Source organism: Balaenoptera ricei, chromosome 1 (assembly GCF_028023285.1).
Source record: "Balaenoptera ricei isolate mBalRic1 chromosome 1, mBalRic1.hap2, whole genome shotgun sequence".
Taxonomy (NCBI): domain Eukaryota; kingdom Metazoa; phylum Chordata; class Mammalia; order Artiodactyla; family Balaenopteridae; genus Balaenoptera; species Balaenoptera ricei.
The window spans coordinates 22,471,010-22,496,250 of NC_082639.1; the positions used below are offsets into that span (position 1 = coordinate 22,471,010).

Sequence of the window (25,241 nt, forward strand, 5' to 3'; positions counted from 1 at the left end):
ATATCTTTTTTATCCATTCATCTGTTGATGGACACTTAAGTTACTTTCATATGTTGGCAATTGTAAATAATGCTGCTATGAACATTGTGGCGCATGTATATTTTCACATTATTCTTGTTTTTTTCAGATGTATACCGAGGGATGGAATTGCTGGGTCGTATGATAGTTCTGTTTTTAGTTTTTTGAGAAACCTCCATACCGTTTTCCACAGTGCACCACTACAGGTGGTAGGCAAGATAAACACAAAACTGTTAATAGTTGTTTGGGAAAAGCATTCTCACATTTCTGTACAATTAGCACATAGTTTTTATATTAAAAATGAAGTATACATGAATGATTCCATTTTTATGCCTTTCTGGAAAAGGCAAAACTAGAGGGCCAGAAAAGAGGTTGCCAGGATTGGGAATGGGGGGAGGAGTTGACTAGAAAACGGGACAAAGGAACTTTTTGGGGTGATAGAAATGTTTTGATTGATTGTGGTAACAGATACATGTCTGTTCAAGTTTGTTAAAACTCACAGAACTGTATGGTAAAAAAAGGTGAACTTACGGGCTTCCCTGGTGGCTCAGTGGTTAAGAATCCGCCTGCCAATGCAGGGAACACGGGTTCCAGCCCTGGTCTGGGAAGATCCCACATGCTGCGGAGCAGCTAAGCCCGTGGGCCACAACTACTGAGCCTGCACTCTAGAGCCCGTGAGCCACAACTACTGAACCTGCACTCTAGAGCCCGTGAGCCACAACTACTGAGCCCACGCGCCTAGAGCCCGTGCTCCGCAAGAAGAGAAGCCACCGCAATGAGAAGCCTGCGCACCGCAAGGAAGAGTAGCCCCTGCTCACTGCAACTGGAGAAACCCAGCGTGCAGCAACGAAGACCCAACGTAGCCAAAAAAAAAAAAAAAAAAGGTGAATTTACTGTATATAAATTATACCTCAAGAAACCTGACTTTAAGAAATGAAATAGAGAAAATATAGAAAGCACGGACTATATTTTTAAAATAATTTTAATTGCACAAGTAATAAAATGCACAATAATAAAATAATCTTTATGCTTTTTAAAAATGAGAACATTATAGGTAAATCTAAAGTTTTGTGTGTCTCTGCCCTCATCCAGATTCCCTCCCTCCTTTCCAGAGGTAATTGATATGTGTTAATAATACAAACATGTAGCCATTGAAAATAAAGCACTGGGTTTTGTGTGCACACGTATGCTCTTTATTACGGTATCATGCGGTACCGTATTCAACACCTTTTTCATTCAATTTTTTTATACCTGTTGATAAAGCGCAGTATTACTTTGTTTCCGTTAATGGTGTCATGCTGTACCTTATTCTGCAACTTTTATCAGTCAGTGTTTTTTGATGTCTAGTTCACTCCTTGGAAGTACAGCAGATGGCATTCCACTTTATGAACCCACCACATTCTGCTCTTTCGTTGTTGTGTAGGTGAAGATTAATTAGCTCCCAGTTTTTTGCTCTTACAGGGATCCGGTGCCTCCAGTGCTCACGTGCTGGGGCAGCTTCAGGGTGGACGGCTAGAAGTGGCACAAGTTTGTGCATTTTCAATTTTAACGGGGTGGGATTTGTGCCTTCCCCAGATAGGTACCCAGAGCTGCGGGGAAGCCGGTCTTGCAGAGCCCCAGACCAGCTGTAGGTCGTCACGGTTCCCTCCCTCAAGCCCCTCCTCCCCGCCCCTCCCCCTGCACCCGCCGGCACCTTCCCAGCAAGCATTGCGCATATTTGCATATAACTCAAGTCTTAGCTTTTACTTTTAAATGAAAACCCCAAAATAAATGATAGAGTCTCCTTATGAAGCCTTCTCTCCGGCTCAGAAGTTCCTGCAGTTACACCCTCAACTTCGGGAACTCTTAGTAGAAAATTGCATCGACTTTGTTTTCACCTTTATCAAAAAAGGAATTTGCCAACACTGCCACCCTGCTCTTAGCAGTGGGAAGATAAAAAGGGCTTCTGTCGTGAGTGACACACGTGGGGCAGCTCGTTTGTTCTTCGTGCGGAATCGACATCAAGAGATTTCGGAAGCATAATTTTTTGATTATCGGGCAGCTGGTGATCGTTGGTCCTGGCGCCCTTAGTTTTCTAGTTGGAAAAAGTAGAATGTTCTGTGTTAGTAGTTAAAACGAGGATGTTAAGGTTTTCTTTTTCTGTGTTTTGAGCGGGGGTGGTGTGTATGAGTTTTGTAAACTCGCAAACGCTGTTCAGTATTAAAAGCTTTGTGTTGTGATTAATTTTTTTTTTATGGTGTATAATGTTTGTTTTTCAGAAGTGTGAGTTAGGGGTGTGAATTGTTTGCGAAAACTGTCTTCACAAGTAAGTGGTTTAGGTTTTTTTTTTTTTTTGAAGTAACAGCAGCGGGTATTTTTTTTTTTTCACATGTTACACAGTTGAGACGTAAACAACGGAAGTGATATGTTTATTCGTGAGAGCACTGCTCTATGCCGGAAGAAAGACTCTCCGTACTCTTTGCAGTTGCTTGTCTGCAGAAGTAATGGAATTATCATGCAGAACATATTTTGTTAAAATTTCTCCCGCTGAGAAATTGGGGTTGTTGTATATACATAAACAATAATATGTATAAAACAGATAACTAATAAGAACCTGCTGTATAAAAAAAAATGCTTTCCCTTCCACCACATGTACGTATCGCTTTGTAAAGGTGTGCTGATGTTCTTTTATAGCTTTTGTCGTCTAAAAACGTAGAGGCAATACTTTAAAACACCGGTGAAATAGCGCTTTCTTATTGCTGATAGCAACAGCCTTTCTGGAGAGCAATTGGGGAAGAGACATAAAAATCTAAAACCTTCAAAAAAATTCGTGTCTAAGAATACATCCTCACATGTAAGATTATGTATGTTTAATAGGAGATTTAGGGAATTCCTCAAGAGTTCAAGGGTTAGGACGGTTCGCTCCCACTGCAGGGGGCGCAGTTTAGATCCCTGGTCCGGGAACAGAGATCCTGCCGCCCAATGGAGCCAAAAGAAAAGAAAAATTTAGCTCCAAGGATTCATTAATTCTAACAATAAATGTATTGTGTACTCAGATATACAGTGGTCCCTTCATATCTGTGCAGGACGGGGAAGTTGGTTCCAGATTCCCCCGTTGGATACCAAAATCCGCACATATTCAAGTGCCTTATACTAAATGGCCTAGGGACTTCCTTCATGGCGCAGTGGTTAAGAACCCGCCTGCCAACGCAGGGGACAGTGGTTCGAGCCCTGGGCCAGGAAGATCCCACATTGCCGCAGAGCAAGTAAGCTCGTGTGCCACAACTACTGAGCCTGCGCTCTAGAGCCTGCGAGCCATAACTGCTGAGCCCGCGCGCCCAGCCTGTGCTCAGCAACAAGAGAAGCCACCGCACTGAGAATCCTGCACACCACAACAAAGAGTAGCCCCGCTCGCCGCAACTAGAGAAAAGCCTGCGCACAGTAAGAGAGACCCAATGCAGCCAAAAACAAAACAAAACAAAAAACGGCCTAGTGTTTGCATGTAACCTATGCACATCCTCCAGTTATATTTTAAATCATCTCTAGATTACTTATAATACCTAATACAAGGTAAATGCTATGTAAAATAGTTGAAGGGAGGGGGCAGATTCAAGTTTTGCTTTCTGGAATTTTGGAACTTTATGGATTTTTAAAAAATTTTTAATCCATGGTTGGTTGAATCTGTGGATGCGAAACCTGGGGCTACAGAGGGCTGGCTGTATTATTTTGCTCACTTAACGAATGAGAAAACAGAAGCTCCGAGAGGCCCAGATCACAGAGCCAGAAAGTAGCAGTCAAGAGGTGAGCCCAGGTCTGAGAGGAATCCTTCGCTCTCACAGCACAGAATACCCAAGGAGAATGTCAACTAGAGGAGAATCTGTTAGAGAAGGAAGATTTATTAGGAGAGTGAAGCTTTTTTCGTTTTACTTATCCGTATTTTCCAGTTTCTAAGGAAATATGGAGTACATGAAAAGATTAGAGAAATAATGAGGACACATAGTCACTGGAATACAAATGATGAAAAATAAAATCAGACTCACAAAGAAGCCAGTCACAGAAGACTATATATTATATGATTCCTTTTACACAAGATGTCCAGAAGAGGCAAATCTATAGAGACAGAAAGTAGGTTAGAGATTGCCTGGGACTAGAGTTGAGAGCAGGGACTGACTACAAATGGGCATGAGGGATCTTTTTGGGGTGAAGGAAACGTTCTAAAAGTAAATTATGTTGCACAACTCTATAAATTTACTAAAATCATTGAATTGTACACTTAAAATGGATAAGTTTTTTGATATGTAAATTATATTTTAATAAAGCTGTAAAAAAAAATCAAGGGCTAAAAGGAGAAAAGTTCACTCAGCTAGGAGCCTGAGAATATATAATCAGTTTATGGAATAAGTTCCCTACTTTAGAAACTTTTTTTAAAAAATTTATTTATTTACTTATTTTTGGCTGCGTTTGGTCTTTGTTGCTGCGCGCGGGCTTTCTCTAGTTGCAGCGAGCAAGGGCTACTCTTCCTTGCGGTGATCGGGCTTCTCATTGCGGTGACTTCTCGTTGCGGAACACGGACTCTAGGGTGTGCGAGCTTCGGTAGTTGTGGTACACGGGCTCAGTAGTTTTGGCGCATGGGCTTAGTTGCTCTGCGGCAATGTGGGATCTTCCTGGACCAGGGCTCGAACCACTGTCCCCTGCGTTGGCAGGCGGATTCTTAACCACTGCACCATGGGGGAAGTCCCTAGAAACTTGACTTCAGTAGATTTCTTGTATTTTGAGCTTCTGTGTGTTAGCTGAAAACTTTCCACTCACTCATTAAAACCCTTTAATGGCACCTAACTAGCTTGGGTTAACATCCTGTAAATTTTGAGTGACCCACCACCTTCTCTGTTCTCAGGGCTCAAGCCACACTGGTCTTCTTTCGGTTTCTCCGAAGCCACTACTCTCCTCGACTCAGGGCCTCCGGAAATTTCTCTCCTCCATTTGGAAATACTCTTTCTCAACAGCCTGTCTTCCTCTCCCCTTCTCCCAAATTGGCTAACTCCTCCTCATTCTTCATATGTCAGTTCAAATGTCACTTCCTCAGAGAGGGCCTCCTTGACCCCCCCAACCCTCACTAGGTTAGCTCCCCTACACTCTATTACACTCTTTCATAGCACCATATACTTCTCTGCAGAACATTATCATGATCGTTATTAATGCATTAGTTGCAAAGTTAATTGTTCAATATCTATATTCCCCAGCCAGATGTCACGTATGTGAGGGCAGGGAACTTATTTATGTCTTATAGACCACTTGAGTCCATGGTTTCTGGTGTAGTACCTGGCACATAATAGACATTCAATACATATTTGCAGAGCATTTCACAATCCATGAAGTTCTTGTGTATATACAATTACATTGGCCACTATTTACTAAGCACCTACTATGTCCTAGGATATAGGAGTAAACAAGATAGCGTGTTTCTCAGAACTCTAATGGAAAACTGATGAATTCATAAAAGTGCTAACAAAAGATCAAGATGAAAAAAAAATTAATTACATGGGACTGAGTGAACTGATGAGGATGATTATAATTTTTGTGACTTTCTGTTTGAATAAAAAAAAAATCCCACAAGGACTCAGAGGCAAAAAATATACAAATCAATTTTCACGGCAAAGTAAAGGAGCTGTTACAGTGGAGGATTACTGGACTGAATGTCAATATTACGACATAGTATGAGTGTGTTTCGTGTTTGGTAATTGCAATCATTGTTGCTTTTGTTGTGGTCATCCATTTACAATGCTTGGTGTCAGTTTATTTATCTCCTGTAAAAATAAAATACAGTGTGTGTGTGTGAAAAAAAAAAAAAGTGTGTTTCTGTCCATTCTAGAGAGTTGACTGTACTCTCCTATGTAGGACAAAACAGTCTTCTAATTTTACAGGTAATGAAGATTTCACCACTTGCAAGAAAGTAGCAGACCCTTCTGAAATTAAAATAGAATTACTTCAAATAATATCAGAGACTCCCAACAGGATAGGTTTACTGCAGGCGGGTAGGGGAAGGGGAGGTGGTTCAGGGAGATGGATTTTGAGAGGCTATGAAGCTTTGGTATTTTGAAGGATGGAGGGGAAGAGGGTGTCAATTTGTCAGAAGAGAAGAGGAAGTTTCCATCCTTCAGATGGGCAGATGCCAGCATGGCTCCTCTCTTGAAACCAACCAAATCTGGTTCCTGAGATCCCCTATCGGTCCATATCTCAGATGTTGGGATCAGTGACCACTGATAAGAAATGAAGGTCACACAAAAATTGTAGTCTATACACTAACTGAAAAGGAAATTAAGAAAATAATTCCATTTACAATAATATCAAAAAGAATAAAATACTTAGGAATAAATTTAACCAAGGAGGTGAAATGTAGCTAAGGAGGAGTGTAACTTGTACATTAAAACTACAAAACATTGCTGAAAGAAATTAAAGAAGGCAGAAACAAATGGAAAGACATTCCATGTTCACAGGTTGAAAGACTTAATCTTTTTAAGATGCCAGTACTAGCCAAAACAAACTGTGGATTCAGCGCAATCCCTATAAAAATCCCAATGACACTTTTTACAGAAATATTTAGAAAAACCCATCCTAAAATTCATTTGGATTCTCAAGGGACTCTGAATACCCAAAACACTCTTGAAAAAGAACAAAGTTGGAGGACTAAACTTCCCGATTTCAAAACTTACTACAAAGCAAACTAAGTAAAAATTTTGTGGTATTGGTATAAAAACAGACATATAGACCAATGGAATACAATAGAGAGTCCAGAAATAAATTGTGGCATCAAATGATTTTTGATAAAAGTGCCAAGACCATTCAATGGGGAAAGGACAGTTTTTTCAGCAAATAGTGTTGGGAAAACTGGATATCCACATGCAAAAGAATGAAGTTGAAATTTTACCTTAAACCACATACAAAAAATAGATCAAAGATCTAAAACTTAAGAGCTAAAACTATAAGGTGCTTAGAAGAAAACAGGGGAAAGGTTTTATGACATTGGGTTTGGTAATGATTTCTTAAATATGACACGAAAAGCACAGGCAACAAAAGAAAACATAAGTAAATTGGACTTCATCAGAATTTACAACTTTTGTGTATCAGTAACCACTAACAATAACCACTACAGAATGGGAGAAATTATTTGCTCTGTCCCAGACCAACTTTTTCCTCTTCTATGGTGTCACCTCCTGCCCATGCCAGAGGATGAAACTCTAGGGCTGCCAGAACCAGGCCTTGAGTGGAATCTGCAGCAGGCCTGCTGTGGTGGGACCAGCTGAAAAGTTCATGCCTGATCTGGAGGAGCAGTGGGCTCACCTACCAGCCTGCTGTGGCCTTCCCAGTACGTGGACCCAGGGCCCAGTGTGACCAGAACAGCCAATTTGGAAGAGGAGGCGTAAATCCTTTTATTTGATATCTCTGGATTTGTAAATGTTGATAACCAATTAAAAACAAAAACAAAAACAAAATAAAACAAAAAAAAAACTTCAGGCATCCTCTGGACTCTACATTATCCATCTGTGAAGAGGTATGGCCTGTGGGTCCCCAGAGTGGGCAGCCTCTGGTCTCTCTTCCCAGGTATCTATTTCCAGCCTGGAACACTGTCTCCAGCTGCCTTGACAGCTACTAACTCTGCAATTTCAACATGTCCACAACTGAATTCATAATTTTTATCCCTATTTCCCCTTAGATTCCCATCCCCCATCAAACCTGCTTCTCCTCTTGTCTCCTCCACCTCAGTGAATGGCACCTCCATCACTTAGTCACCTCCAAAAGACCCCTCTAAGACCACCTCCTGAATCCCCACCGTCATCACCTGTTCTGTTATATTATAGCCAGAACCTCCTAATTGGTCTTTTGACTTCCTGTCATGCTGCCTTCTTTTTTTTTTTTTTTTAATATTTATTTATTTTGGCTGTGCCAGGTCTTAGTTGCAGCATGCGGATCTTCGTTGCAGCATGCGGGGTCTTTTAGTTGCAGCATGTGGGCTTTCTTAGTTGCGGCATTCAGACTCCTAGCTGCAGCACGCATGCGGGATCTAGTTCCCCGACCAGGGATCGAACCCTGGCCCCCTGCGTTGGGAGCGCAGAGTCTTACCCACTGGACCACTGGGGAAATCCCCTGTCATGCTGCCATCTCGTCTTCATCCTTTTTTTAAACATTTATTTTATTTATTTTTATTTTTGGCTGCGTTGTGTCTTCGTTGCTGTGCGCGGGCTTTCTCTAGTTGCGGCGAGCGGGGGCTACTCTTTGTTGCGGTGCGCGGGCTTCTCACTGAGGTGGCTTCTCCTGTTGCGGAGCATGGGCTCTAGGCGAGCGGGCTTCAGTAGTTGTGGCATGTGGGCTCAGTAGTTGTGGCTCGCAGGGTCTAGAGCTCAGGCTCAGTAGTTGTGGCGCACGGGCTTAGTTGCTCCGAGGCATGTGGGAATCTTCCTGAACCAGGGTTCGAACCCATGTCCCCTTCATTGGCAGGCAGATTCTTAACCATTGCACCACCAGGGAAGCCCTCATCTTCATTCTTAACTCCTCCAATGGCCTTCCTTTCCCTTAGAATTAACCTTGTGCTCCTCATTGTAGTCTACAAGATCCTGCATGAGCTGGCACTGGGATCTTCTTTTTACTCCTTTTCTTTCTGTCACTCTGCTCCAGCCTGACTGGCCTTCTCCAAGTTCCTCCAACACATGGATTTCACAGCCTTTACCTGTGCTGTTTCCCCACAGAATCCTGGAATGTTCTGCTTCCAGATCTTCAGCTGGCTCCTTCTCATCCTCCATGCCTTAGCTTCTGAGCCAGGCCTTTCCTGTTCTCACTGTGTCTAGTTATGTCCCCTCCCCAGTCACTCTCTCTCTCACATCTCCTTTATAGCCCTAACTGACACCTGGCATATCCTGTCCCTTGTCTATATCCACTCCCCTCCTCCCTCCGCCACTTCCCTTCTCTTTCTACCCACCCCCCCAATGTATACACTCTGCAATAGAATTTCTATGAGAACAGAGACAAAATCTATTTTATTCACACGGGACTCCCAACCCCTGGAACATTGCCTGGTACATAGAGAGCACTCAAAAATCTCTGTTTACTAAAGACTGCCTGCACTTTTGTGTCTACCTCCCCACCCCTCACAGCTCACCCCACCCTCTGTATCACTTTCTCGGAAGCCAGAAGCCACTAATAGATGCGGACTGAATCTGGAAAGGAGGAAGTTCCGCCCGTAGGTGAAAAAAACTGGGATGAATCCAGATACAGTCAAGTGAATCACCTCCTCCCCACACCAGCCCCATCCACCCTTACTGTCCGCCACCACCACCAAAGCAAAAGGCTGACTTGCTGGTTTTGGAGCCAGAGAGGACAAGATTCAAGTCCTGCTGGCTCTGTGACCTTGAATCAGTCTCTGTCTTGGCCTCAGTTTCCTCATCTGTAAAAGGAACACGATAATGGTACCTCATTCACAGGGAGGTTGGGAAGAGTAAATGTGGTAATCCACACTCACAGAGGGACTGGGAATCATATCTGGAATGGAATAAGCACTCAAGAAATGCCAGCTGGTATTATTATTATTATTATTTTTAAATTTTATTTATTTATTTATTTATTTATGGCTGTGTTGGGTCTTCGTTTCTGTGCGAGGGCTTTCTCTAGTTGTGGCAAGCGGGGGTCACTCTTCATCGCGGTGCGCGGGCCTCTCACTATCATGGTCTCTCTTGTTGCGGAGCACAGGCTCCAGACGCGCAGGCTCAGTAATTGTGGCTCACGGGCCCAGTCGCTCCGCGGCATGTGGGATCTTCCCAGACCAGGGCTCGAACCCGTGTCCCCTGCATTGGCAGGCAGATTCTCAACCACTGCGCCACCAGGGAAGCCCTGGTATTATTATTAATACTCCAACTGGCACCACCCACCTGCCTTTTAGAACAGAGCCCAGTCAGCTGCCTCCATTGGCTACAGGACCTTAGATAAGGCCCTCTCTGGGCCTCAGTCTCCCCATCTGTGATGGGGACTATTAGTAGCTATACTTCTGAGTACATGCTCTCTACCAGGCGCTTGGCATATGCACTGTTATGCCCACTAGAGTGTAAGCTCCCTCAGCTCATGACCAGCTTCCTGCCCAGGGACATCATAGGCATGCCCAAAACCTCGCTTTTTACTGTCTCTTATTTCCTTTAAATTATCTTATTTTATTTTATTCATTTTTAATTTTTAAAATTGTGGTTAAAATATACTTAACATAAAATTTATCATTTTAACCATTTTTAAGTGTACAGTCCAGCGGCATTAAGTACATTCACATTGTTGTGCAATCATCACCACCATCCATTTCTAGAACTTTTTCATCATCCTCAGTTGAAACTCCCATTAAACACTAACAACTTCCCAAACCCCCCTTCCCTTGGCCCCTGGTAACCACTATTTTACTTTCTGTCTCTATGAAGTTGACTATTTTAGTTACTTCAAATAAGTGGACAGAGCCTGGAATTTGGACAGACCCATTGGGAGTGGCAGCTCTGCAACTTCTTAGACTTGTAACCTGAGGCTGTGCCACTTAATTTCACTGAGCCTGTTTTGCCTCTTCTGAGAAATGGGGATAACACTCCCTACCTGGAAAGGAAATTTCCTGCCTGGAATTTTATCTATGGAAAAGCTCCTAGCACACTGCAGATACAGAGAAAGGGCTTAAGCAATGTTAGTTTCTTTTCCCTTCAATCCTATGAGCAGCTAGTCTCAAGAAATCATAATGGTTAGGCCATAGCATAGACTGAGGTCAAGAGCTCAGATTCTGGTTCTACCACATACCAACTATGTGACCTCAGTTTTCCTATCTGTAAAATGGGGACACTGCTAGTACCTACCTTGTGGGGATTCCATAAGTTAATAACAAGTGTTTAAAATGGCCTGGGGGTCTTCCCTGGTGGCGCGGTGGTTAAGAATCCACCTGCCAGACGTAGAGAATGGACTTGAGGACACGGGGAGGGGGAAGTGTAACCCTGGGACGAAGTAAGAGAGTGGCATGGACATATATACACTACCAAATGTAAAATAGATAGCTAGTGGGAAGCAGCCGCATAGCACAGTGAGATCAGCTCGGTGATTTGTGACCACCTAGAGGGGTGGGATAGGGAGGGTGGGAGGGAGACGCAAGAGGGAGGGGATATGGGGATATATGTATACGTATAGCTGACTCACTTTGTTATACAGCAGAAACTAACACACCATTGTAAAGCAATTATACTCTAATAAAGATGTTAAAAAATAATAATAATGAACTTTGCTTTGCAATCAAATCTCAAAAAAAAAAAAAGAATCCGCCTGCCAATGCAGGGGACACAGGTTCGAGCCCTGGTCCGGGAATATCCTACATGCCGTGGAGCAACTAAGCCCGTGCGCCACAACAACTGAGCCCGTGTGCCACAACTACTGAAGCCCATGCGCCTAGAGCCCGTGCTCTGCAATGAGAAGCCACCGCAGTGAGAAGCCCGCGCACTGCAACAAAGAGTAGCCCCTGCTTGCCGCAACTAGAGAAAGCCTGCGCGCAGCAATGAAGACCCAACACAGCCAAAAATAAAATAAGTTAAATAAATTAAAATAAATAAATAAATTAAATGGCCTGGCACTTAGTAAGCTTTAGCTGTTATTATTCATGCTGCTGTTGCTGTTACTTGGCTTGAAATAAACATAGTTAAGAGCCAGCAGAGCTGTGGTTCTTCCACCTGGCTGTCCATTAGAGTCATCGAGGGACACTTTAGAAAATTTTCATGGCCAGGCTCTAGCCTCACAGATTCCACTTGAATTTATCTGGGGTGGGACTCTGGTATGAGTATTTTATAAGATCTCCCCAAGTGATTCTATGTGCGACCAGGGATAGGAGGGCCACAACGGTGGGGTACTAGGAGCATGGGCTCTGGAGTGCAACTGCCTAAGTTCAAATACAACACAGCCAACAAATAGATATATGAATGTGGGAAAGTTTTTTTTTTTTTTTCTTTTTTGGCTGCGTAGCTTGCACAGCATCTTAGTTTCCCGACCAGGGATTGAACCTGGGCCCTCGGCAGTGAAAGCACAGAGTCCTAACCACTGGACTGCCAGGGAATTCTCTGACTGTGGGAATGTTCTTAACCTCTCACGTTACACTGGGTTAATAACAGGACTGGGAGGTTATATGGATCTAACGTGCTTAGAGCAAGCTCTCAGCAGGTCTGGGTACCACTGTCCCTCAGTTTCCCTGCTGTTTTCAAACTGATTGCAGCCACTGTGGGCCTTGTCCAGTTCATACCCACAGTCTCCCCAAGGGGGCCTGAAAGCCTTGAACATCCCACCAGGGGGCCTCTCCTAACCCTGCCAGCTACCCCCAAAGTTATTTTTGGCCCTTGCACTGTTCAGCTTTTTTAGTCACCCAAAATGAACAGAATTATCTCCCAAACAAAATTGTCTGCTCAGAAATCAGAGAGAACCCAAGAATGCTAGAGGGGAGGATAGAACCAGACTGGCCATTCAAGTATGTCTCATATTGAAAAGAAGAAGGAAAAGGGAATTCCCTGGTGGTCCAGTGGTTAGGACTCTGCACTCTCATGCTCTCACTGCCAAGGGAGGGTGTGGGTTCAATCCCCGTCAGGGAACTAAGATTCTGCAAGCTGCTCAGCCCAGCCAAAAAAAAGGGAGAGGGAGAGGGAGGGGGATGGGGTGGGGTGAGGGTGAGGTGGGGTGTGGGAAGAGGAGAAGAAAAATTATTCTCTTCAATGTTTAGGAAACAGTGTTTAAGGGGAAAAGAAGAATAACATGGATTGCACATTCAAGACAATTCTTCAAGCTAAAGGAAAAAAATGCATAGAAAAAAGATTGGAAGGAAATATACCACATGTTAAATACGTGGGTTTTTTTTTCCTGCTTCTCCATCCTTTAATGCATTTTACAATTTTCTGCAGTGAACAGGTAATTACAGGAAAAACAATTAAGTGAAAAAATAAAAAAGGAAAGCCTTCACATGACTTTTTCACCTCTTAAAATAATCATCTTTTGCCTTTTGTCTTAGTTCCTTCTTTTTTGTCAAAAAATTTTTTTTGTCAAAAAATTTTAGGGCTCCCCTGGTGGCGCAGTGGTTAAGAATCCGCATGCCAATGCAGGGGACACGGGTTCGAGCCCTGGTTTGGGAAAATGCCACATGCCGCGGAGCAACTAAGCCCGTGCGCCACAACTACTGAGCCTGCGCTCTAGAGCCAGTGAGCCACAACTACTGAGCCCACGTGCCACAACTACTGAAGCCCGTGCGCCTAGAGCCCGTGCTCTGCAACAAGAGAAGCCACTGCAATGAGAAGCCCGTGCGCAGCAACGAAGACCCAACGTAGCCAAAAAAAAAAAAAAATTAAAAAAAATTTTCTCCACTCACTGTTTCTGCTACTTCTCCCACTTACCATTTGATCCACTCCAATCTGGCCTCCTCCCTAACCTCAGAGGTGACCCATCCTGGAAGGATCAGCAATATCCTCTTAGCTGCTAAGTCCAATGACTTCTCCTTTTTCCTTGCCTGATCTCTCTGCAGTATCTGGCATTGTTGGTGCCGTCTTCTTCTTTTTTTAAAAAAATATTTATTTAGGCTGCTCCAGGTCTTAGTTGCGGCATGTGGGATCTTTAGTTGCAGAGTGTGGGCTCTTTTAGTTGCAGCATGGGACTTAGTTGCAGCATGCAGACTCTTAGTTGTGGCATGAGGACTTCTTAGTTGCGGCACACATGCGGGATCTTGTGCTCCGACCAGGGATCAAACGTTGGCCCCCTGCACTAGGAACCCGGAGTCTTACCCACTGGACCACCAGAGAAGTCCCGCCATCCATCCCCTTCTGGAAGCGCCCTGCCTGCTCTCTGGGCTTCTTTTCTCTTCTCTGTCCAGGGAGCTAAGCATTCTTACCACTTCTGGTTGGTTCCTTCAGGTTCGTCAAGGCTTAATGTTTGGGCTTTGCATTCCCTGCACACTCTTCCTGGGTGACCCATCCACTCTTGGCCTCTGTGGCCTATCTACATTGACAGGTCCCAAAATCCAGCCTGGACTCTTGCCTCAGACCAGTCAATCCAACTTCCTCTGGATGCCTTCATTTAGATGTCCCTCAAACACCGCAGACTCAACAAGTCCAAATGGACTCATTATTTCTACTTTCCCTCAATCCCCAACAAACTCTTCCTGCTTTGTTCCTTCACTTGGGGTCATCCTTGTCCCTTTCTCTCACTCCCCGCATTTGCTTGGTCACTAAGACCTGTTGGTTCCAATTTGGAACTGTGTCTGGAGCACAGCCATGAACTCTGCCCTGCATGAGCCCCTCTCTCTCTTGTGGGGATGATCCTAGCAAGATGATCCTAATCTCCCTCACATAGTTTCCTTTTCCTGGTCTTTCTCCTCTCCAGTCCGTATCTCATAATTTTTCTGATCATTCATTCATTCGATCCACAAACATTTGCTGTGCACCAAACTCTATAGGTTGACACAAAATAGATAAATAACCCAGGGGATTTCACATTGTGGGGATTGCTATGAAGGTAAGCTGGGGGGTTGAGAGAAAATGACTAGGACATGGATGGGAGTTGTCTCAGACATGGTGCCCTGAATAGTCCCCCAAATGAACCTGACAAGTGCCCTGGTGGAACTGGGAGCAACAATGATAGGGAAGAAGGTGGCTGGGGACCCCACTTTAAGGTTGGGAGCCAGTGAAGGTCTGTGAGGAAGGAAAGATGAGAGTGAGCTCTGAAGACTTGAGGGAGGAGCTTCCCAGCTAGGGGGAAGAGCCAGTGACAAGGCCCTGAGAAGAGTTCCAGGCACAAAGAGAGCATCCAGAGCACAGTGAGTGAGGGGCAGAGGAGGGCAGGATGGAGATCACACATGGTGGCCCTAGTGAGGAGTCTGGATTTTATTCTAAGTGCAATGGGAAGCTACTGAAGGGTTTTTAACAGGGAAGTCACATAATTTGACATTATTTCTTTAAAGGGTTACTCCCTTTAGGTGCCTAGGGAGGACAACATTTGCAGGTGGGTGGATAGGGTTGCTGAGTACTAGAAAATTACTTCAGTGGTCCAGGTAAGTCCTGTGGGCTGGGGCTGGGTGTTAGCACTACAGCTGAACAGGACTTAAACCTCCCTTGGGTCCCCACTCCTTGCAGGATATCTCCTTACCCCTTATGAGAACCATCTGGTTCCAGCCCCCCTCTTCAGCCCCATTTCCCTGTATTTCTTTGTACATGTTCTTTTTGGAATGCTCTTCCCCACTTTTCCCTTTGATGAACTCCTACTCATTGTCTGAGACCAGGCATAAATGCCCCCTCCTCTGTGAATCCTTTCAGGAATCCTCCAGGGAGAGTCTTTTGCAATTTTTCTGTGCTTTGTTTATATCTCTATGATAACACCTATCTCACTGTACTGTCTTGTATGTTTACAATTCTGTCTCTGAAGAAGGTAGACCGAGAACTTCTGGAAGGCAGGGACAGGATTTTGGTCAATGTTCAATGAGTGCATGATGCATAATCAAAAGATATAGATGATCTTGCTGTGAAATAGTTCACAAAGGTCAAGAGTCCATTCATGACCAGCCCCTATTATATTCAAAATCACCTACTAATGTGTAAGTTCTTGATCATAAGAACAGATATGAACATGGATACTAAGTCTCCTTGTTTGATCCTGGAAACAGCCCTCAGAGGTGGGCACAGTGGGAAAATCATCTCTATTTTACAGATGAGGAAATCAAGGCTTAAGGGAGTTGTGACTTGGCCAAGATCCCTGGGCTGCAATAACCAAGCCTAGAATCCAGGTTGTCTGACCCCCAAATCCTATTCTATTGTTTGGCTCCTGGGCTGCCTACCTGTTCTTGAATCAAGAACCTGTAAAACTTCCTGTCACCTCGTCATGACAGAGGGGACAGAGATCAGAGATGTGACTCGTAGGAAGGGGCAAGATGGGGAAGCAATTCTCTCTCCCCTTCCAAAACAGTGCCTGCATACCACTACCTCATTCGTTCTTAATAACGGTAGCAACATCTGAGTGGTTATGACCATGTACTCTGCAGAAAGAAGGGCCTGAGTTTACATCCCGGCTATACCATTTACAAGTTTTGTGACCTTGAGGGATTAGTTAACTTCTCTTGGCCTCCTGTATTTTATCTGTAAAACGGGAGTGAAAAGAAGCTATTTAGTAGAGCTGCCAAGAAGATTATATGAGACAAAGGCATCTTCCCTAAGGCCTGGCCATAGAAAGGTCTTAATACTTGCTAATTACTATTACTGGCCCCAGGAACTTTCCTAAGCATTTTCAAGGATCATTTCTTTTAACACTTAACAACAACCTACGTCCTAGGCGAAATAGGGGCTTAGAGCTGTTCAGTAACCCCCAAAGAATTTATGACTTGAACCCAGAACAAACTTCACAACCAGAAAAGGCTTGACAAACATGCATGGGTGAGAACGCAAAGGAGTTTTCTTACTGACTCTATACTGAACCAGACCTTTGATTTCAAAATGATAGTTGTATCATCACTTCTGAAGGTCTGATGAACGTAAGCTTCATAACCGGGTTTCAGGAAGTAAGAGGGGCAGAGTCCTCCAAGGGGAGTCCTGCCTTTGAGAGACATGCCTTTGCCCCCGATTGCGAATGAGGTGAGTCTTTAATTTAGGCCTCGTTTTCCTCACCCATAAAGTGGGGTTAGAAGAGTTATCAGGGTCCCTGGCGTCCCTCCCAACACTAATTTTCCAGGGCAGGAGATTCCTGCTCTGATAAAGGCCCCAAACCCTCCGGCTGAAGTTCATCCTCCGCAGGGCCGGCAATAGGGACGCGTCCCCTTTAAGGAGCCAACTCGCCGGCGGCGGCGGCCGGAAGTGTTGAAGCCGGGCCTGGCGGCGGCGGTGGCGGTAGCAGCCGTGGCGGCGTCTGCGCATGCTCCGTCGCCCGCCCGCCCTGGCCGCTCGCCGCCCGCCCGCCCGACGGAGACGGTGAGGAGGGGGAGGGGTGGGCGCGCGGGCGCGGGCGCGGGGTGGGGTGGGGGCGGGGGGGCGGGCGCGGGGGCCGCGCGGCGGCCGGCGAGGGCGGGCGGGCGCGCAGGGGGCGGGGGGCTCCTGCCTCCGCGGGCGCCTCCCCACGCCCTGTGCGTGCCGCCGCCGCCGCCGGGGAGCGAGCGGACGTCGCGGCGCCGCGGGGGGGTGGGGGGACGCTGCCGCTGGGTCCGCCCGAACAGCCGGGCCGCCCCCAGCGCGGCCGGCCGCGGCGCCCGGGTCCGGACCCCGGCCGAGAGCGGCTGGGGGCCGGCGAGCCTGGCATTGGGGGGCCCCGGAGCCTCGGACCGAGGGGCCCGGAAGTCCTCGGCCGAGGGACCAGGAGGGGCCGGAGCGACTCCGGACTGAGAGGCCCGGACGCCCAGGACACTGGGGAGGGGTCCGGGGATCCAGGGGTATCCCCATAGGCGGGATCCGGGGAGCACCAGGCCCTTCGATGAGGAGCTGGGGAGAGGCCTGGGTCGCGCTCAGGCTAGGGGATAGTGGTGAAAGTGGGGCGAAGGGTGAAGGAAGCCCGCTGCCCGCCCGGGAGTATCCCTCGGAGCCTTGGGGTGGGGAGCAAGAGCAGAGAGTGGGTTTTGCTGAAGAAAGGGGGGGTCCACGCTTCACCCGGGGGCGCGTTAGAGGCCTCGGCCATTCAGTCTAGGGGGAAAGAAGCAGGTGCTTCCCCGAAGGTGTGGTGACAGGTCCGGTAGTGGGAGCAGGGGACAAGGAAGAAGAGCTCCAAGGGAAAATGAGCAGGCCCCTACCTTCCCCTAGATGAGGGGGCGGTAGGAAGACACCTCAGAGCCTCCAGAGGAAGGAATGAGAAGGGTCCAGATCTGTGAGGGAATAACAGAGAGCTGGGAGTACCTCCTGATATTATGGGTGGAGAGCAGGCTGATCTGGTCTGTCGGGGATGGGGAAACCCGTGTTTTTGAGGACCGGAGAGAAGATAATTGATGGGAAGAAGGCTAGAGTACCCTTGCTTTCTAAAATGACAGGGGAATTGGCCTGCTGTCTTCTAATTAAGGGGCAGGAGAGGTGAGGGCAGACTCTTATTACTTGAAGGTCCTGGAGTGTGATCCACCCAGACTAAGGCACGTCAGGTCTTGACCTAGGGATCAAGGGAAGGCTTGGCCGTCTAAGGAGCAGGAGGAGGCCTGCATTCTCTTCTCAAGATGCGAGAAATTCAAAAACACTTCCTAACAGACACAGCAGGGGCCTTAACTGGTGTCTGTTTAGGAGAACCAAGAAGTGGCATTTTCCTCCTTAACCTGGAGGATTAGGGAAAGGGAGGATCAGATAATTCTAGTCTCACAGAGGATTCTTTTCTCTCTTTGGGGGACTTCTTCATTAAATGGACTGACTCCCCTAATTTGTCAGCCTTTTATCAGTTATGTGTATTTAAATTAGTCTACTGACTTGATGACTTTTGTCATTAGTTGTTAGTCAACTACTTATTCATATTTACTTCAACAAACATATTGAATAGCCAACTTGTACTCAACTTCATTGGGTTAGTTTGGGCTGTATTTTGGTCTTGTCCTAAGCAGAAGTCTCCTCAACTATAGCACGGTGACCCTTCAAAAAACCCTTTTACTGGTCAAGCAGATTTGGAAAAGAATACAATAAAATTCCTAGTAATGAAAACTGAAATGATTGAAATTTAAAACTTAATTTAAAAAAAGAATAAACAATAGATTTGACACACTTGAAGAGAAAAATCATGAAAGGGAAGATAGATGTGAAAAAACAAAACATTCACGCACCCACAAAAAACTCTTTTATGCTACTGCTTCCCTAAACACCTACGTAGTGGTCACCAATATGTGACTTATCCCAAACTTCATTTGCTCTGGCTCTTTTCCTCACAGTGGTCCTATGTAGTGATCTTATTGGCTTCATTACATCTGGTAGCACCCTGGATCACCTACTAAATACGTGAGGAGGAATAAAGAAGGAAAAAAAAATCCAGGAGTTTTGGCCTCATGTAATAATAAAGTTTTAACTTGGAAATTTCTTAAAAATAGACCACACAGTCTACAAAAATTACAATGAAGTATGGAATAAATACATTTTGGAGTTAGAAATTTCAGGATATCTAGTATTTCTGTTAGTCCATTTCAGCTACCAACTCTGATGTTACTATGACCATGTGACACTTGTGCTTACATCTTGCCATGTTTTAAACAATTTTCAGGACACAAAGTGAATTTAATCCAGAGTAAGTCAGATTATCATTTGTTTAGTTTTTTGATAGTTTATGTGAGTAGTCGTGCTTACTTTCAAAGTGTCTTATTTGTCTTTGAAAATAGCTACAAATAATTCTTCCTTTTCACATAAGTTTGACATATTTCCTTCATGTGTGTTCTCCTAGAATTACAGAGTGTTGTGCGATTCCACAATGAATACTCTAAGGCCCCTTCCATGAAATACCCAAAGGGGCAACTCACTCATCTTGCCTTAGGAGTTTTGGTTGCTATAAACAAGAGCTACTTTTCAGTTTACACTCAGCTCAAAGAGATGACCTTGCAATTAGCCAGTGTAGTCTGTAGAGCTGGTTCGGGTTACTTGCTAGGAATATGGTATTTAGGATAATAAGAGATATTCAACCCAAACTTGCTTCTCTAAAGAATGTAAGAATTGCCATGTTGAATCAGACTTGTCTCTGACTGACACTGAGAGATATGTCGTGGATAATTATAATTATCTTCTCTGATAAACTCTCAGAAGGTTAGAGAAGCAGCCAGAACCTTCCTCTTGAGTTCCGAGGTGTGTGGGGGGTAAGGAGTAAACTATGAGTTCTTATTGAGGAAAGTATTAATCAAGAAGTTAGTCTACCACTTATTCAGAGTATTGTAGAGAGGACTCAACCTTAGGGTAGAAGGTTGAACTAGAAGCATCCTAATTCCGCTTCTCTAACCCATTAATTTACCTATGCTATTAATTTTTTAACATTTAAACCATTTTTTTGAAATAATAAATTCCCTACGATAGTTACATGCTGAAGTATTACATCTTTTAAATTCATTAAATATGTAACAGAATAGTGCTTTACAACAAACAAGTGTCCGACAGATGTTAGCTGTGATTATTTTAATTCACCCTACATTTTTATGGTTCAAACTTTGACGATATCTATTGGTTCAATTATTCTAGGATTTGATGGCATTTTATACTTCATCATATCCCTTTTGGCTTTTTCTAGGCTCAAGGGTCCTAATCATTTAGGTTCTCTTGCTGGCAGCCAGCCACACCAGTCCATTGATTCTCTAATCCCCACCCCGGCCAGTTTTAAACCTTCAATTTACGTAAGTTTGGATTGTATATTGTAGTATCTTGCAATTACTTTTTTCCTGTACTGTGTGACAATGTCACACATCTCTTTCCCTTCTGTAGCTCCTTAAGAGCAGATAACATCCCTTTTCATATCCAGGGAGGCTAAGTCTGTGTCTGATGTGGAGTAGGGACTCAGTACACATTGAACTGGCCATAATGATGGGCAATAAGCAAGGCAGCTTAGCCTGAGCTGTCTAAGTAAATTTATATCCCCTCAGTTGAAGACAAGAAAATTCTAGAAGTCTTTTAGGGTAAAGTGAGTTTACTCATTGCACAAAAATTTATTACATACATGCTATGTGCCAGATTTTCTTAGGAAGTTTTAGGTAGGCAGTTTTGTAAATAGAAGTCTGATATTTGAAAACTATTTATTACACTCGGGAGTCCTGGGCACTGAGCTAGCACAGGGGAGCCTGTTGAAAAAGAAAAGCTATCCTTTCTCTGCCAGGATGTAGTCTGAGGGGGAGAGGCTGACAAAGGGGGTTGATGGTTGTGACAGGGCTGCTGCAGGCGCTGAGGAAGCAAGAGGACCCTCTCAGATCTAGTCAGGGGTGTCACAGATGGCCTCTCTGAGGAAGCGATGTTTTAAATAAGTCATAAAAGTTTAGCAGTGACTTGCCAAAAAGGAAAGAGAAGAGAATTCCCGGTAGAGCAAACAAGTGTGAAGGCTCAGGTGAGGAAATATGGCTTAGTTGAGGAATTGGAGAAAATGCAATGGCAGGAGCCCACAATGTGAGAGGAGGAACTGCGAGAAATGAGGCTAGCAGGGTGGGCAGGGGACAGATTTGGTGGGTTTTGTAAGCCATGTTAGGGTCTTTGCACTTTAATAGCAGCAAAGGGAATGCACTGAAGGATTTTTAAGTGGGGGAAATGGCCTTTAGTAAGATGACTTTGTCTGCTCTGTAGATAATGAATTGGAGATCAAGACCAGAGATTAGGGTACTGATGAGAAGCAGCTGGAAAAATCCAGGTAACAGTGTGGTGGCTCAGAATATGATGATGGCAGCACAGATGGAGAGTGGGGGTTGGTTAAAAGAGATACATAGGTGATAGAATGGATAGGATTTGGTGGTTGGTTGGATTTAGAAAGAGAAGAGGAGTCAAAAATAGCTCCTTAGTTTCTGGCTTGAGAAAATGGGTGGAGGGTAGCACCATTTATTGAGGCAGGAAACATAGGAGCAGGTTTGAGAGGGAACAGGCTTTCAGTTTAAGGTGCTACAAGATATTTTAAGAGGCTTTTAGATATAGGAGGTGTTGAATCCAGGAAAAAAGTTTGAATGTGAGAATCATAAAGGGCAGAAGTCTAAGTCACATATGAGGAATTTTAACTAGGTCAAACACAAACAAAAATTGATTGAACCAATGTATGTCAGTGCCTATGATGAGCAAGGCTGTGGGAGACAAGATTTTTATTTTTTATTTGTTTTTTTTATTTTTAATTAAAAAAAATTTTTTTGGCTGTGCCATGGCATGAAAGAAGCAAGATTTTTAGATAAGCAGCACCTGTCCTCACAGAGAGTATAGTGTAGTCATGGAGGTAGATGTCTGTTCAGTTAACTGCAGTGCAAGGCACAGTGTGATAAGCACTAGAGGAGAGCTGCAAGCAAGTATTGGGGGACCTCAGAAAAGAAAATGGTTTGGCAGTGGCTTTGTGGAGGAGTGAGCTTTGAGCTGGACCTTGAAGGGAGAAGGAGATGAGGGAGAAAGGAGTTTTGGGCTTATGGAATAACAAAGGTAGAGAAACCTGAAAGTACATATTACACGTTCAGAAATCTGTGGGAGGTTGGTGTGGCTGGATCTTAAGATTCTTGGGATACTATAGTTGCAGATGAAACTGGGAAAATTTGGGGGCCAAATGAGGGAGATTTTGAGTGCCATGTTAAATGTGTGCATTATAGGCAAACAATTACTGTGGCAGAGCTGAAATGTGGATTCTGTCCTCTGAGTACTAGTTACATATTCAAACTTGCATCCATTGTCTGTCTAAGCACAGTTCAGCACAGTCCTAATCATCTTCAAGTACTCACATAGCTAAGTAAATAGAGTGTTCTTATCCATATTCTCTTATGTGACTCTATCTTTTCAGCTGTGAAGACTAACAGCTGCAGAATAACTTGGGGCCCTCTGAGTTTTCATTAAGATTGAGATAATGCTTTGAGTTACTTTAGAGTCAAGGAGTTTGTGGTACTGGACAGTGGTTTCCCCAACAGCTCTGCAGGGGAGATGTCAGGCAAGACCCTATCTCCATTCAATATGAGGCAAAGAGGTATTAAGACGTTCCTGGAGGTCATGCAATTGGATTCAGCATTTATTAAAAAACCACACGATGCGAACCATCTTTCTTTTTCCCATACAACTTAGTTTAGTTAGCAGATACTTATTAGTATCTGCTTATTAGTATCTACTCACAAAGGACAGAGCACTTGATGAGGTATAATGGCTGGTTGCAAAGAAAATAGATGATTCTTACTTCCTAGGAGCTTAGTTTGGGATGGAACTAGTGGTGTGCTGTAAACCAGCTCTCTAGAAGAAAAAATATCCTGATTTGTAATGTTTGTCAATTTCTGTGGTGTATATTCTCCCAGCAACTGATTTCAAGCTACCAACTTGATGTCACTAAACTTGGAGTTGGGAAGCGATGTGCACAGTTGGTTCTCAGGAGCTGGTAGAGCTGGCTCTAGCATACCACTGGGTGAATCACACATACTAAGAAAACCTACAATAACAAGTGAGTACTAAGGCATTTCTGGAAAGATCAGAGCCTATGTCAGCCCCTTCTCACAGTTCCCATCTTTTTCAGAGGACCATGATCTGCAGGGTGCCCTGGGAATTAATAGTTATTATCTTGGTGTTCCTTTCCTATGGTTGCCATCTTTTCAAACCAGACAAAGTTACTGGTGCTACTTGTTTCTGACAGCAGCTCCAGCTATCTGACTTCATGTGAAAGATGGCTAATGCGGAAGTGAGTGTCCCAGTGGGGGATGTGGTTGTGGTACCCAGTGAAGGAAATGAAGGGGAGAATGCTGAAGATACCAAAACCCAAGTGATCTTGCAGTTACAGCCTGTACAACAAGGGTAAGTGACTAGAGATTTGAATATTTTGAAAAATTTGGGAGGTTCAAAGAGTGAGGAAATTATAACTTTAAGGTGATTTAGCACAATGGAACATTCAACATAAAACTCTTAGAGCTAAGTTTTCATCTCTGTAATGTATTGTGTGCTATATTTGTCATTCAGTACTTATTACAACAGTTTGCTGTTTCCTTGTCTCTCTCCGTCTTCTCTACTGTGAGTTCCTTGGGGGTAAGTTACATGGTTCCCTCAGCTTACTTATCCACACTGTTTAGCACAAGGCCTTGGTACATGTTTACCAAAAGACAGTGTAGTTAGAGTCAGAGGAGAATAGGCAACTGTAAAAGTATTCCTACCAGAAGTTCTCTGGACCCTCGTGGATGGGCACATTACTAAGCTTAGTCTATCAAAAAAATATTTATCAACGACCTACCATTACACAACGTATTTCAAAGGTGTTGAAAGAAATATAGCACATGGTTCCAACCATCATGGAGCTTGTAGTCTAGTTGTGCAAGGCAAAAATACATGTTTGTAAATAAAGAGATCACTTACATGGCAAAACCTAAGAAGTTCAGAGTGGCATGGTTAGGATATGCTTTTGAATTCAGAGGATCACTATGAATTTGAAAGAAGAGATAAGATTTTTCGGTGGTCTTGAAAGTTAAATGGGAACTAGATCTACAGAGAGAAGCGGGGGGTAGTTATTTAAAAAAAAAATTTTTTTTATTTTTAAAGTTTTTTTTTTCGTTTTGTCAAATACAGTTTTTTTTGTTTTTTTGTTTTTTTTGGCTTTCCGCGTGGCACGTGGGATCTTAGTTCCCTGACTAGGGGAGGAACCCATGCCCCCTGCATTAGAAGCATGGAGTCTTAACCACTGGACTGCCAGGGAAGTCCCAGGGGGGTAGTTATTTTATTTTGGAGAATGTATAAAAGATTCTTCAAGGATCAGAAGTGTTCTTGGGCAAACATATACAGTTGGCCCTCTGTATCTGTAGGTTCCGCATCCACAGATTCAACCAACCTTGGATAAAAAATATTAAAAAAAGAAAAAAATCCAGAAAGTTTGAATAAGCAAAATTGAATTTGCCACATGAAAGCAACTATTTACATAACATTTACATTGTATTAGATATTATAAGTGATCTAGAGATGATTTAAAGTATGTGGGAGGGACTTCCCTGGTGGCTCAGTGGTTAAGAATCTACCTGCCAATGCAGGGGACACAGGTTCGCTCCCTGGTCCGAGAAGATCCCACATGCTGTGGAGCAGCTAAGCCCGTGCGCCACAACTACTGAGCCTGCACTCTAGAGGCTGCGAGCCACAACTACTGAAGCCCGTGTGCCCTAGAGCCTGCGTGCTGCAACTACTTAGCCTGTGCTCTAGAGCTCGCGAGCCACAACTACTGAGCCCATGCGCCACAACTACTGAAGCCTGCTTGCTCTAGGGCCTGCGTGCCACAGCTACCTAGCCTGTGTGTGGCAACTACTGAAGCCCACGTGCCTAGAGCCCGTGCTCTGCAACAAGAGAAGCCACCGCAATGAGAAGCCTGTGCACCGCAGTGAAGAGTAGCCCCTGCTCGCCACAACTAGAGAAAGCCTGTGCACAGCAATGAAGACCTAACACAGCCAAAACCAAAAAAAAATTTTTAAATAAAAAAGTAAATAAATAAAGTATATGGGAGGATGTGAGTAGGTTATATACAAATATTCAGTACTATGCCATTTTATAAGGGACTTGGACATCTGTGGATTTTGGTATTTGCAGGGGTGTCCTAGAAGCAATCCCCCACTGATACCAAGGGACGGCTGTAATCCA

General features: G+C 44.3%; 1 protein-coding gene and 1 non-coding gene across 9 annotated transcripts in view; both read left to right on the forward strand.

Moving 5' to 3' along the window:
• The first annotated feature begins 1,952 nt into the window (after positions 1-1,952).
• On the forward strand, positions 1,953-2,086 carry LOC132354939 (U11 spliceosomal RNA). Its single transcript, XR_009499473.1, has one exon. It is a non-coding gene; the product is annotated as a U11 spliceosomal RNA (small nuclear RNA).
• Positions 2,087-16,881: 14,795 nt separating this feature from the next.
• The window catches only part of GMEB1 (glucocorticoid modulatory element binding protein 1), a 30,468-nt gene continuing 22,108 nt past the window's right edge, over positions 16,882-25,241 (forward strand). For 2 of the 8 annotated variants that reach the window (XM_059916897.1, XM_059916953.1), the window contains exons 1-2: positions 16,888-16,970; positions 23,272-23,426. In XM_059916897.1, the coding sequence (XP_059772880.1) occupies positions 23,299-23,426 (128 nt within the window). In that variant the 5' untranslated portion in view covers positions 16,888-16,970; positions 23,272-23,298. The other 6 variants (XM_059916921.1, XM_059916911.1, XM_059916930.1 and 3 more) reach the window with 6 other exon arrangements.